Below are 15,115 nucleotides of genomic sequence, written 5' to 3'. Positions count from 1 at the left end.
GCTCTGGTTAATTTGGAGGCCTGATGAATGAGAAAATTGTAAAAATGCTTCTATAAAAAGGTTCATGAAGCATGATACCATAACCCAAACAAAGCTTGAGTCCCGTCTCGTTACTTATCTGTCTGTGGCCCCAACTAAATAAAAATATTTAAAAAATGGCTCACAATTTAATAAATCAGAATTCTGTAATTTCCTACAGCAGATGGGCATTGTTGTTTTTGGCAAATATGCGCAACAACAGGAATAAAAAGCACATTTGACTGGGACTATTTTCAGTTTCAGATGAATAAAAAATTAGTGCTCTAGGTAGTATTTACAGCACCAGGATGGTGGATAACTCCTGGTAATAAAATATAAGTCAGCCAGTGAAACAGTGTGACTCATTTATGTGTTTTTAATCGTTTTTGGACAGCAATGGATCCCTAAGGCACAGAAGAGTGAGCTACATCAGGCTTAGGCTACAAAGGCAAAACTTTTTTTTTATATTAAAAAAAAAATCATCTTACCACCAACTCGGAGAACATGCCGTCCAGCTCATCATATCCTGGCATCGGCAATGACGGCTCCATGGCCTGCAGGGCAAAGTCTTCTCTGAGCCTGTATGTGATCTCTGGGTGATCACTGCTGTTAAAACAGCAGAAGATGAAAGAGAGGCCACCACCACGGCCACCGCCGCCGCGTTTCCGGGGAGCCATGGCTGTCCGATGTGTCCGGCTGGTCGGGGTAGGGCGGGTGGGGAGGCTCCTTCAGGGCCTCTTTACAGCCTCCTCCACCTCAGAGTGTGGCCTCCGTCAGAGAGTACTGTGGACACAAATAAGGGACTTGATTAGTTTTAACCCCAAAGGAAATGGTGCTTTTTAAACTGGCATTCACTAATATCAGGTCGCGTTTTCCATAAGATCGATGAAAAACAGAAGATATGAAGGTCCTTAAATATCCATTTGAATGGCACTAAATAAATGCTTTCCATTTTGGAGGACACAAAACCAATCAAGGCTCTGAGTTTTCCACACTCATACCCTAGCCGTCTGCCCCTGGAAATGGTTAATGATGGAGGGTCATAACGTTTGAAGGGAAAGTACAATGCACCGTATCAGTGAGAGCAAGCACTGAAAGACTCAATTATATCGTTTACACAATAGAGCTCGGTGAGAGTGTGATGTTTGAAATGGAGACCATAATTTGCCAGGATTAGTGTATTCAGGCCTTTTCATCTCCCCTTCCTTCCTATTCAGCATCAGCTTTCCTCTGAAGACCTAACGAGCAGTGATTAGATGGGTGTGTTTACAATGACCATGGTGGGAGGTGTGTGAGGCTTTTCGCTGTTTAGAAGACTAGCTGGGTCATCGCGGGTAAAGAGCAAAACCAGGCTGGAGACGAGTCATTATAAGGTGTGCGTTTGGAGCCCACGTCCAACCCAAATATACACCGCCTCAATCATCCTGATAATCATCATGACCAGACGCCCTCCCTTTCTCCCTGACTTAGCAGATATGATTACACATTTGGTTTGGTCTCTAGCAGCTGCAGGTTTATCAGTTATGTAGGACATGTCTGCAATGATCTTGGAGAACTGCCACATCTGCCTTGCCTCTATATCACAGATAAAATTACACAGAAATCAGCTGTTATAAATGAACAGCATTGATGAAAGGGGTTGAGCACATTACAGAAAGTCTTGTACTGCCAGGTGAGGATTCAGTTTAGATTTACAAAAGGCTTAAGGGTATTTAGGAGTTGGTTTTCGCTATATAAGCAGTCGGGCTCTAGCTCAGGGTGTCGGTTGTACCATAGAGTTTATAAGAGAGGAGACAAACCAATTCAAGCTACAGCCATACTAGTAGAAAACAAGTAAACATCAGCATATTAGCGTACTAGCTTTAGAATTAAACTCAAAGCACTGCTGTGCCAGAGTATAGCCTCAAAGATCCGTTAGCATGGCCACAGACTCCAACTCTTGTTTAATGTTCCAGCCCTTATTGTTATCTCTTCAGACGGTGTTTTGACCTGGGATCAGCTTGAACTGTTCGTGGAGCATTTGGTTCTCTGATTGCAGCTTTTCAAACATCAAAAGTGTCTGCTTACACTGTTGCTAAAGCTAAAAGCTGAAACAAAGGGAACAGTTCTGAGAAGAGACGGACCTCAAATTTCACTACCGAAAAAACACAGCCAGGTTTGATTTGTAACAAACTACTAATTTGTGCAAGCACACAGAGTAAGAGAGGAGACAGATGCAGTGTGTGTTCTCAGATCTGCTGGCTCGGCTCCAAGAAGGAATATTGGACTAAAGTGCACAAGACTTCTCTGCTGTCTGGCAAAACAAAGACGTGGTGTCCAGATATCCACGAGGACAGTGTCGTCAGCATGTCACAAAAACAGCTCTGCAGTCTCTCTCTCTGCTGTGCACGGCAGCGATGCCAAGTATCATAACCGCAGAGGCTGCACTGACCTGCAGGAATTTAGGGATGTCTTTTCTTGGTGACCTTCAGCTCTCTGGACATAACCACGTTCACTTAACCTTTCAAAGCATTTGAGTCTTCACCCAGACACAATGCATCATAAGCAATGTGACGCAATCTAAATTTAACATGGTCAGGTCACACAGATTCGCTGTAATCGCAGATTGTGGTTCATTACACTCAGTGGGCTGAGGCAACGTACGACAGCTAAAGTTATCTCTTTCTAAAAGGGAAAGTGAGGACATTTCCTAAGGGAATGTTTTCTAAGTTGAGTCAATAAAGTATGTTTTGTGGTCTACGTAAATAAAGGATGACGCCGTCACAGTCCTATTTTAGTCACTTTTTTTTCGGCTCATCCGTGTTTCTTCTCTCCAAAAGCTGTACTTTTCTAATTTGGGACAGTCGCAAGAGTCTTTTTCCAACCTCCAGGAAAATCTCAAAATTTGTCATATTATTTTCACATTGCACACCGCTGTTTAAACACTCTCGCTCTGACCCAGTGATCTCACCAAAGAGCCACATCCCTTTCACATCCCTGCCTGGTGAGGTGTCAGACATACAGTCCATCCCTGTGCTGCGTATAAAAACGGTCTTCTTCTCTGCACCACATGTCAGTGTCGGTGTCTGTGTTCAGCCTCAGAAGCTTGAAACAAACTTAGCTGGCTAGCTATACGGAGGTGGCTAGGATACGAAAACTCAAGTAACAACACAACTGAGAGAAACAAATGGACAATAGTATTGTCTATTAATCCAGCTCTACTGTACCCTCCATCTTTTAATCTTTGCTTTAATGTCACCTTTAATATGCTTATGCTAACAAAAACATAAAAAGGGACAAAGGCACAAAAATAAGATACATTTAACAAATTACTGTTTTGTTCCAAAGTAAACTCGATTATCAATAATTCATTGCAATGACCATTTAATGGGAGACAGTACATATTAATCCAAATTACCACTTGTGTTTCTTGGTGGCCAAGAAAAGTATAATAACTGGGTAAGCTGTCAAACAAAACTAACAATGGCCAAATTTATCCCATGACAAGAATAATCCCCATTCTCTAAATAAAGAACGAAAATGTATACAAATTGCAGTGAATGAAAGAGCTTAAAATGTACTATATAGACAAAGTACCTGAGACCAAATGGCCACACATGGGATAAGGTACACAGCAGCTCACTCTTACTACACACAATGGATAGTGTATTTATTTTGACACATCCTTGACTTTTCCAAATAGACTACCAGAGGCTTCAGCAGCAGCTGCTTGGCTTCACGCTCACCATCTATTCTTCCATGAAGGGGAGGAAGCAATTCAAAGCCCTCTTTGACCATATTAGTCCACAAAACTGCCCATCTTTTCCATTAGCTAAAGCAAGCTGTAAACTTTGTGTAAACCCACGAGTCAAAAGTGGGACAGCACTGGTCCCAGTCCAGCTACAAGAACCTGTGGATGTGCCATGACTCGGCCATGTAGGGTGGGTACAAAAGGGCAGACAGCGAGGGCAAAGAGCGTGGGGGTCTTAAGGTTTGAACATTCAGTCGCCGTGTCACTGTTAGAATTTCGTGTTTGTGCTGTAATTGTTAACCTGCGAGACCCTAGTGCTCCAGCATTAGCCTCCGGAGGTTGTCTGTCAGACGGTCAAGGTTCCCAACATAACAAGGGCCTGTTAGAACAAGAGGACATTCCTCTCATAGCCAGGTGAGCCTTGTGACCCTTAACAACACCCACACAACAACACCTTCCACCTGCTTGAACCGAGAAGATACTTTAATTACTTCAAACATAGAATCGAGCACATACAACCAGTAAAAGTGAGAGGAATTAATAGATATTTCCAGGAACTATCCACGTTGTTGGCATGTTTGAATGTTTAACAGTCTACACGTTGATGATTATAATGATAACAGCTAAACTTTCCATATAATCATGAAGAATGTTGTTTATACTGACATAGATCAACTCCTAGACTGCACTGAAGAAACATAATGACTTATGTGGGCTGCTGCTTACAGTAGAACATCAGATTCTTTTGTGCTACTTCATTCATACACATCCAATAATTAAACCCGCCAACTCAAAATCACACAAACACTTCTGTCTTTGTCTGTACAAGATTTCTATCCTCAGTTAGCCTTGTTGTCTTCGTGACCATGTGGTTTGGCGGGTGACCTGGCCTGAGTCCAGACTGTAAGAAGAATCCCAGTGTTTGTAAAGTGTGTGAGAGCCCGTGCATGGTGCCTTCCCAAGACTGACTCCATTAAACCTGTGCAAGTGTCAGGTCAGCCGGAGAGAAAACGCAGAGGCCGAGAGGAGCTTCTTAAGCTAAACACAGAGAGACGCTCACGTTACTTAACATGTGCAAGAGGAATGAAGAACAGAGAGCAAGAATTCAAAGATGATCTGATGCTTTTCACCCAGCTGTTGTCTACCAGCTTAGCCAAGGCCTGTTTTCCTCTTTTCTCTGATTTATTTCTGTCTAGTTTGCTCAACTCTTGCTCAAATTCCTCTACTGCCCAAGCTTCCTTCAAGATTTATATCATTTGCTGGATGGCATCAGCATTGACCCTACATGTCATGCAGTAGAAATACATTTTGTTGGGACTGGTGCTGACATCCCTTGTACAAAAGCCAATCAAACAGTACCATCCCAGCCATTATCCAACTTCTTGATGGCTATTAACCCTCTCTGAGATGACACTCTCTAGTAACAGTGGCCAATGTTTATCTGTTGTTTCACGTCAATTTTTCGCTGTCAAAGTCATGAAGTACTGGCTCATAACACCCCTGCCATCAGTTTCTAAGGTTATGTATACTTAAGTATTCTTAACAATGAGTAGGTAGTTGTAAAGTGGGCTATAACAGATTTGAAGCAACTACTTTCCAAAGAAAAGCTTATTTTCTCTGTGAAACAAGGTTGTATTAAAGGTTGTTTCTTATATGTGTACAATCTAACTTGGGCTCTTTCAAAGACAGTACTCTGAAGGGATAAATGGCTTTAAAACAGGTCGGTCATTTGTTTAAAATTAAGATTTCCTTCCCCGGCACAAAATGGGGAATAAATAAAAAAAAAACAAGTTGTCAACAGCAAAAGACATCGGTATCAGCCAAAAATTTCACAACGAATGCATCCCTAAGTCAAAAGATATTGGGAAAAAAACAAACAAAATAAAAATGGTAACAACAGCAGGTGAAGTGCTGAATGCTGCCAAACATGAAGGAAAACTGAAAAACACGTGATCAAACTACTCAAAAACTGTCAAATCCCAGTGTAATTATGCATATTATAAAATAATTGCTGTCTTAAATGGTAGCTTTGTGCATAAATCATGAATATTAATATGTCAACTTGAAGTCATAAAGTGCCTCTCTTGGTGTAGGAATTCAACCTTGGGGAGAGAACACAGTGGACAGTAGTGTATTGAAAACAGATGTGTGAAATACCTTCTTCTGCCCCAGCTGGCATCTCTCAGCAGTTTCTAGCACTGAGATGAACTTTTAATTTTTGATATCTACAGCTGCTATGGCTGCCTGAATGATCAGTCACACTAATGATGATTGGGATGTCACACAGCAGATCAGCTCTCCTGTGTTTCTAATAGCACAAAGGAGTTCTACAGCCAAAGGCAACGGAGGGAACCTTGAGTGACAATGTGAGTGTTGAAGCAGAAACGACAATCAATACAAGAACGCCATATAACACAGTAGGGTTGCTTCACCTTGAACTGTTTTGAAGGGAGCTACAGTATGTCTCAGGCTCAGTGCTATAATTAGCAATAATCTACCTTTTAGAAATGTCCTTGAGTGAGGCTCTGCCACTGCTCCAGGGACACTGACTCTGCCTGACCATGACCTCTCTGTGGAGCTAGCTGATGAAGATGAAATGTGTCATGAAAAAATGGAATCAATAAAGTGTCATGTTGCTATTGTTATCATCATGGTTACAATTGTCCTGTCACATTAACAGACACAAAAAATCAAAATAATTTCATGTGTTGTTTTGGGTTTAGCTTTAGTGACCACTGTGGTTGTACAGCGTATGGCTCAAGCTGTATTATAGGCAGACCAGAAAGGCATTTGGTGTACTGAAGTTTAATCTTCTTTTCCGATTTAGGATTTGGGATGGATCAGACTTGCAATTTCATGATCAGCCCGCCAAAGTATTTCCAATGTAAATCATCTTGACATTCTCAGTAGTGTTGTTTCATACTGTTGCCGTGCACTGTATTAAAATGTTTCTCAATCTGACAAAAAACTGAATACAACCAAGCGTAATAGTGCGCTTATATCAAAAAAAGCCAGTGGAGACAGTTTAGGGATTGCAATGGGCTTCACTCAAGATGTTTAAGGCCTTTTGGAAACCCCCAACGTCTGTTGTGCACTACCCATGGCAATTTATTTTGGATCAATCTGGACAGCTGCAAACAAAAGGCTCAGGAGTCACACAGTGAAGGCTAGTGGTAGTCCTTTTCATCAAAACGCACAGCCTGAGCTGGGAGCTGCCCAGCTGAAAATCAATGAGCAACCCAATATTAGGACACAGAAGGGCTGCTTAAACCGTGAAACTCAAAACTGTTTTGACTCGACCACAAAATTCTCGACAGAAACAACAATCAAAAGTAATAAAACAATCTCCATTTCTCAACATGTACTGCTTTTCCCAATACAGAAAACCACAAATCTGCCCCATGTTTTTGCTCAAAATCAACATTGCAAATTTCTTTCTGAAAGTAAACTGATTAGACCAACGGCTGCCAACTATTTGGCAATTATTTCGTCTTTGGTAATGCGATGTTACCAATTGTCTTGCACAGCTGGATAGCATGCATAACGCTCGTTCAGCCAATTACTTAATGGCACCCTAAGTACACAATGAGTAAACACATGCAGACTTGGACACACATCAGAAAATAACTGGGCCACGACAGAAATGCTGATTGGCAGGTTAAAAGGAGATTAAAATCAATCACTTCTCAGTGCCGGCCAGTCAGATGAAACTGCCCTTAGCGTGAATTCAGCAGCTCTACAGTAGCTGAACTGTTGGGCTCTGATGTCTGTGTGCTCATGTGCATTTACATTACAGGATTGTGTGTCAAGATATGACAAAGGCATTGCCTCTGGAGCATTAATGTCACATGGCTGAGGGAGTAGTGCTGAAGAGGCTCTCAGATTACAGGATTAGCATACAGGGACAGCGAGAGAGCGCAGACAGAGACAAAGGAAACATTTCTTCCACCACCTCATACATTTTGTACTTGTCTACACGGCTACAAGTTGAAGAAGTTCAGATCTTGTAGGGCTTTGAAGTAGCAACAGTGGACTGTGACAGAGTTATGGTGAGCTGTGACTGTCGTGTAAAACATTTCATCTGCAGGAATGTGATGTGATTCATTTGGTGTGGTAGCTGTATCCAGTTGTTATGATGACATGCGTCGGTGTGCACATTGATCTATGTGTTTATTTTGAGCAACAGGGCGCTGCTCCACTGTTTGTACTGCATCTTTGCCAAACCAATGTTATTTTTGGCAATAAAAACACCATCAAATGAACTACCTTGATTTCTTTGTTAAGTCTGACGATGGATTTTTGGGACAGATGCTGATACCAACATAAGAAAGTGAGACAATTCTAATGTCAATATATCTGCCAATGTTATCATATAAACCGAATATAGACATAAACGCATATTTTTGGCAATGATCTCTCAAATGTGGTTATCAAACCCTTGTGACAAAATGTTATGTAATCGAGGCAGGATATTATACAATTCAACAACAGACTTTATTGTCCAAAATTACATAATGCATTGACAAAGTAACTTCACTGGGAATTGAACGCTCTAAAATGATTTCAAGTGACTTTTTCTGCATTATGTTCTGTATAGGGATGTCCCAAGCCAATCTGCAGGATCGGGATCACTAGAGCACTAGTTTCGTGGGTCTCGTTCGGCAGAGCATGTAAAACAGGCAATCGAGGAGATGCTGAATGCGTGTAAAAAGGAAAGGCAATGGGTCCACATCAATTTACGAGACAATGTATGGAATATGTAAAATAGCAAAGGATGATATGGATGTGCCAAGCGTGGGCTGCGTCACACACACACTTCTGTACACTAGGGTCTGGAGATGGTAGGAAGCAAGGAAGATGGTAGGCCAATGTTGCAATAGTATATGCAGAATATGAAAGAGTCGTATGAAAGTATATACTTTGTTTCAACACAATAAAAAAATCTATTAGGGAACAGCTTGGATTCAGGATTTTTCCCCCAATGCAGCTGTGTTATCCAGGAAAATATTATTTAAGGCTAAGTATCGGCTTGGGACTCGGTATCGGCAGATGCTTGGATCGGTAACGGGGTGAAAAAACCTGACTGGGACATTCCTAGTTCTGTAACAAACACAATTTTCATAAAGACACGTCGGACAACATTTACGCAGATGCCAATGAATCTGTGATCTGCCAATATTCAAGTAATTAATCCAAAATAAAAGTAAAACATTCTGGTTCCAGCTTCTCCAATTCAAGTGTTTGCATATTTTGGAAATTCCTACAGAAAACACACACCTCCTTGGGCTGTGGAAAACAGTTATGGGAATTTTTCATTGTCTACTCATCTTTTCCAGACAAACTGATTTGTCAGATAACTGGAAAAACAACTGTGAGTTACAACACTCGTCTGTTTGCTACTCATAAACATTGCATTTTGGTGCTGAGCCCAATATCCAGGGAATATCATTTTACTATTACTATGAGAATGGTTTCATACTACAATGCAAATACTGAGCAACAAGGTTGAATGCAAAAACATCTAAAATTCTGTCTGTGTATTGGATCACAACATGACATTTAATGGTCCACAATAAAGCTAAATATCATTCTGCACTCTGTTACCAACACAGGCACTCCAGTATCTGCTGTAACTGAGAGAGGGGAACTCTTATTAGCCACGTCACATGGAGGTAATCTAATTGTTTTTCCACATCCTTCCTCATTACACAGACTTCACACATGTCATCCAGGCACCTTGTCACAGCTGGTCTGTGATCAATTAGATTAGTTAAAAACCAGCCTCTTTAACTGTGGCCACACCTGGATTTAACAGTCGAGCTCAATAATCTGGTCAGAAATTATCAAAAACACAGGAACAGACGACAAAGGCTGTGATGAGAGGAAGCTCACTAGCTGACTGTTCATTTCTCATCCTGAGGCCATAGCATTATTTCATTGACAAAGTGATGATAAAGAGATATTTGAGAGGTTTCTTTTTCCTTAAGTGATGCTCCATTCACGGGCAGGCCCACCATGCATGTGTGTTTAAACTTTAGAATGAATTGCACAGAACAAGAAAGTATACTTCTGATCAATGGGGATAATTGACAAATATTTTAATAAGATATATGATTAACGACCTGTTCCATGCCTTAAAAAGTAATTCAGTGGTACTCCCCTTTAATTCTTACATGAATGAATAATAGCACAAAGCAAAAAAAAATTACATTTAGGATTAGGGAGTGTGCGCCTGAAATGTTAGGGAGGACAGAGATTAAAAGGCAGGTTAAAGGCTGTTGCTCTTTCCGCAGGCAAGGTTGTCAAACTTGTTCTGCAGACAGACTCTACAACCCCCCACTCTAAACGTGTTAGCATTCTTCCTCGGGTCAACCCTTCAAGTGGAGGTTAGACTCCGGGCAAGGAGGGTTTCTACTTAAACATACAACAATATCCTTGCCAGGTTTTTAGCTTAGTCATCTGGGTTCAAGTTTTTTGGCTGTGTTCCAAAACAGTGGAAAAAAACCCAGTTTTGTTTAAAAATAGCTCATAAAACACGAGTTACCCTCAGTTACCACCTCGCAGAAAAGGTAAAGTTTAACAGACAGCATATGCTAGATGTTGACACTGCAAACAATTTGCCTATTTCATAACAGCAGCTTAACTTTTAGGATCTGCATTTGTCATGCAGTTTCAAGTCTGGGTTATAAATAAAAATTTTTAAAAAAAAGTTTTTCTAAGATAGATTAATTTGCTCCAGTATATTTTGGATGTTCTTAATGTGCAGCTCTGAACAAATGCAGTGTTTTGTCTTGAATCTAATGACCCAAAGCATATTATTCAGTGAGCAGATGCTGGGAAAATTGCTGTGTATTATCATTTAGACTGGACAATCAAGATGTCTAAGTTTTCTCATGACCGGGTTGACCAGGTTTAACCAAGCTGACGGTCAGGCTAGTTCTGTAACATTTATTGTGGTATAACAACAACGGTATACTTTAGTAATTAGAAACAGAAAATCTAATACATGCAGTTAATGTTGATTCAATTAGAGTAACAACTCTCAACCAGGGGTACTTACACCCCAGGAGGTACTTCGGTAATTGCCAGGATTTGGATGGAAATACTGTGGAGTAGCTTAAGAAATTATTTGACTTGTCCTTGATCCCCAGAGAGTCATAGTCAGCCACTCATGTGGCGAAAGCAAAGCAAACTTGATAGGCGTGACCTGACAGTTCCTTCTGTAATGAAAAAAATAGCTATATTCATATATTTAGTATGACAGTTTTAAAAAAATCTAAATTTAAATGGCATCTGTAACATGACTGCAATCGATGAAAAATGTAGGCTCATTTGACAGAGCTGCAGGTGTACATCTGACAAACAAGGCTGGAGACTGAACTAGAGGGTCAGTAAGACCTTGATTATCAGCAGCAGGCAGATGGAATCAGTACCATCAACAAAATAGTAGAATCAAGGTTATGTCTGTGCTCCTACATAAAAGTCTGTGCAACCTTAAAGTCTTGTCTACTAGATGATCAGCATCACTAAAATTTGGCATTGAATGAGAGAAAACTGAAAAATAAGAGACACTGCTAGATATAACAACCAGAAATGAACTGACCTTTGGTGAGTCTAGATATAGGATTTGGACTTTGAACCACTGAGACCACCATATAGCATATGGTCATCATGAACGGTAAACATTGTCACATGCACCACAGCTGGGCACAGTTCAGTATTGGTCACAAATGCATTTCTGAGCCGTAAAAACTGACATCCTCTCGGATCATCAATAATGGGGTGTGGAGAGCACTGTAATCTCCTCTAGGATACCCTGCGCTGTATGCAGCCTGTCCTTTAAAAATCCCTACCTCTTCCTCAGTTGCTATGGTAACCAGAGCGGTGGGTGACGGGTGCAAGCTGGGTGGGTGGGTGCTTGGGTGATTTAATGTAAGCCCCTTTCCACCGTACATTACCCTCCTTTTTAATCTTCTCTGGATGTTTATAGGGGAGAAAATAGGATTGTCTCTCTAATTCAGCGCACAAAAAACAAATAACAAAACCATTAAGGATTACAGGGTAAAATCTAGCTTGCCGTCACTCAGAGGAACCATTAAATCCTGAGTTACAAAGACTAGCTGTCAGTGCTTTGTAATACATCACTCTGTATAGTATTTACACGCGATGTGGGGTATTCATAGCCTCTCAAGAGGAGCTGAGGAGCGGAACCCGAGTAGGACAGGAAATGAGCGAGGTGAATGAGCAGACTGCTCTCTGCCCAAGGTGACTTTCCTTTTCATTGACTTGATTATCTGAACTCCGCCCCCATGATGGAAAAAAGTATGCCATCCTCTCTCTCGCTCACTCACTTGACACTGATAATGGGCTGCATTCGCCAAACCACAGGGAGAAGCTAGTGGGAGGTAGCAGCCAATAGCCTCCTCTGTGTGTGTGCACATATTTCTACCACCACCTCACCCTATCTGCAGACCAGCCTTGTCATTATGGGGCATTCCCCGTACACACAGGACAACTCTCTCACCACGAAATCAGCCCCGGGGCCGAGTCGGAGCACCCTGTCATCCTCCCCTCCCCCCCACCGGTTACTACGGCAACACCATTTTCCGCACCGACACCTCCTAATTAGACAGACATGACACAATCACCTACGTCTTGGGGAGAGGAATCCAGCCTGGGGAGTGATAAAGCAAACCAGCAGCCCCAACTCCCATCATGCACACACAGAGACACTGATAGCCTCCGACTATACCGGTCACATGCAAGACACACACACACACACACACACACACACACACATTCCAATCAGAAGATAGCCGGCTCCTGTACTCTTTTTCCTCGCATTCATTTGATTATGGGGAAGAACAGGCAGATTCATTGAGCTCGTCTTACCCTGTCCAGGAGTGAGCTTGCCTCTGGTGTGCTCTGAGCATTCCCTTTATATTCTCAACTCACTGCAGTGTCCTGCTTTCTGCACTGTCGACAGAAAAAACGATGCTCGTACACAACGCAAAGCACAGCCTTTCCTACGCAAGGTATGTAATCCACGCAGGTTCAAAGTCGTTCAATCCCAAGCGCTTTCAGAACCAGCAAGGAAGAAAAATCCACTTAGACGGGGAATAGTTTGTCTCTGATGGCACAGGGGCAGACAAGGGATAAACTCGCCATACAGCACGAGCCGCTGTTTGAGATCTTGCAAACAGCCAGCTGGCCGGCGAGAACTTCTCCTTGGCGTATCCACTCCCTCCCTAACCTCCTTCTCTCTGCCTTTCTCTGCAGAGTGCTGTGGGGGCAGAGGGGACAGGCACAGATGTTGCTGGCTCCAGGCCACACCCCTTTTCAACACTCCCAGTCCTAATAGGATGCAGCCGAGCTGTGGCCGCCGCCCAGCTCACCCCCTCCCCCCTTCCTACGCTAGGCTCCGGACAACTTGTTTAGGGTTTGTTTGGAGAGGGCTTGTTTAGAGAGCTGCAGGAGGGAAACAAAGCTGAGGTGTAAAATTTGTGTGGTGTGAGATGGTAGGCAGTGCAAGTGTTATGAAGCTACTAAATAAATGAAATGATCTCAAAAATATGCCAGGAGAGAAAACTGAGGAATTAATTTTCCCTTATATTTCTCCTGTACATAAATAAAAACACATTCAGCCCAAACAAATTAAAACACTCCACACATTCCACCTAGGCAATCTGGCGAAGATGCAAAAACTGACAAAATATCCAGAGGATTTTAATCTAAACAATCCCAAACACTCCCACATGATTTACAGCAAAAGCAACACTCCTGCATCTCAGTTAATTACTGACTCACTGCATCCAGTATCCATAAACATTCCTTAGCTGCAACATAGTAAGATTTTTTCGGACTGAATAAACACCATGGTTGTGAAATTGTGAGGAAAATATTCCACTTGAAAGACACGTACACAACATCACCGGAATTTGGCTTTCTGCTGTAAGATTTACCATGAGAGAACCAGTGATATAATATTGTAACCATTTCCTCATTTCATCCAGCTTTTCCAAGTAACTTAAGTGAATAAGTTTGTGAAGTCACAAACCCAAACCCCATTATACAACTACCACTAAAACTTTTTTATTCTACATTTTCTCTAAAAGTTTGCCATGAAACTCAGATTTGGCAAAAATCAAGGATCTAAAAAAAGTTGAGTATATTCAGATATTTTTAACAGTGTGTATAGTTAGCTAAGAAACCTTAACCAAGCTAATGTTTTAATCGTGAGGAAAACTTGAAGTTATGCATGATAATCTTAACAGAACATTAAGAATAGTGGGATAATGCTAACAGAACCAGTCTCAATGTTTGCTTCCAATAACTATAGTGTAGAAAAGCCCTGCGTCATGTAGCTTACAGCTCATGAATTTTATAATTATGAATCAGGACCTTCAGTATTGGGACCAAATAGCTGCTTCCCCAACAACTGATTAGCAAAAAGTTTAGTTCAGGTTAGATAAATCAGTCATTAGGAACAAATCTAGTTACTTTAGTGGTATCAGATATGAAATACCTCAAGGATCAGGGCCAAAAAAGCTATATGAGAGGGCTGTTTCAACTCTGAGGTAATTCATGAGGCTACAGCAAAAACAATTCTTTCTTTGTCTTGTTAACGCAGCACGTAATAAAATGAGACATGTTCTTGTTTGAAAACAGGAGTCATGTATCTGATTCAGGGCCTACGTGTTTCCACGCAGGTGTTGACAAAATAAGTGTGAACTATTAGTCACTTTCTTCCTGGTCTGCAGAAGTGAATCACGCATTACAGCTGGATATCACGTTAACAAGACGTCATAGTGCTTTTGTTGTATATTGTCTCATTCATCAAGGCTTTGCCCAATCAGCATAATCGGGAATGTGGTAGAATAGAGTATCAATCGCTCTGTAACTGAGACTGTAACTGAGACTATGGCTTTACACTACTCGCTGAGGAAAGTCTGGACTAGGGCACTTCTCTGCAAGAAGGAAGTCACAAATCAAACTTAAAAGCCAAATTCAAACTCTTGCTCCAACAGCTGCGGGTGAGCACTCCAAAACTTTCACTAAAAGAAATGCCTCACTTCATCCATTAAACCAACTAGGTTCCTTAACAGTAGTATGCGGTTTTGGGGTCAATAATGTCCCTTTACAAGATTTTTTGTCATCAAAACTTCAGTCTTCAAACAGCTTCCTCTTGCTGCCATTTAAAGATGCCAACGTGTAAAGCTGCCTGCAGCTTTAAGATTTCTGGACCACTTCCAAGTCACACGTCACGTTAGCTGATATAATACAATCTTCTAAAGCATTGCAACGTTCTGCTTAGATTTAAAATATTTGATTCTGCACTGTGGTCTGATCCAAGAAAATGGGCTTATG

The 15,115-nt window shown here is 41.5% G+C and overlaps 1 protein-coding gene across 5 annotated transcripts in view; it reads right to left on the bottom strand.

The window, feature by feature from the left end:
- Positions 1 to 15,115, bottom strand: part of LOC119012684 (disheveled-associated activator of morphogenesis 1-like) — a 50,903-nt gene that overhangs the window by 20,362 nt on the left and 15,426 nt on the right. For 4 of the 5 annotated variants that reach the window (XM_037086711.1, XM_037086714.1, XM_037086713.1 and 1 more), the window contains exon 2: positions 507 to 801. In XM_037086711.1, the coding sequence (XP_036942606.1) occupies positions 507 to 695 (189 nt within the window). In that variant the 5' untranslated portion in view covers positions 696 to 801. Of the gene's footprint in view, positions 1 to 506; positions 802 to 12,640; positions 13,002 to 15,115 lie in introns of those variants that run through there. The other variant, XM_037086712.1, reaches the window with a different exon arrangement.

The sequence above is a fragment of the Acanthopagrus latus genome, chromosome 22 (genome assembly GCF_904848185.1).
Source record: "Acanthopagrus latus isolate v.2019 chromosome 22, fAcaLat1.1, whole genome shotgun sequence".
Classification (NCBI taxonomy): Eukaryota; Metazoa; Chordata; class Actinopteri; order Spariformes; family Sparidae; genus Acanthopagrus; species Acanthopagrus latus.
Note: the sequence above shows the minus strand (reverse complement) of the source record. Positions and strands in the feature narration are given on the sequence as shown.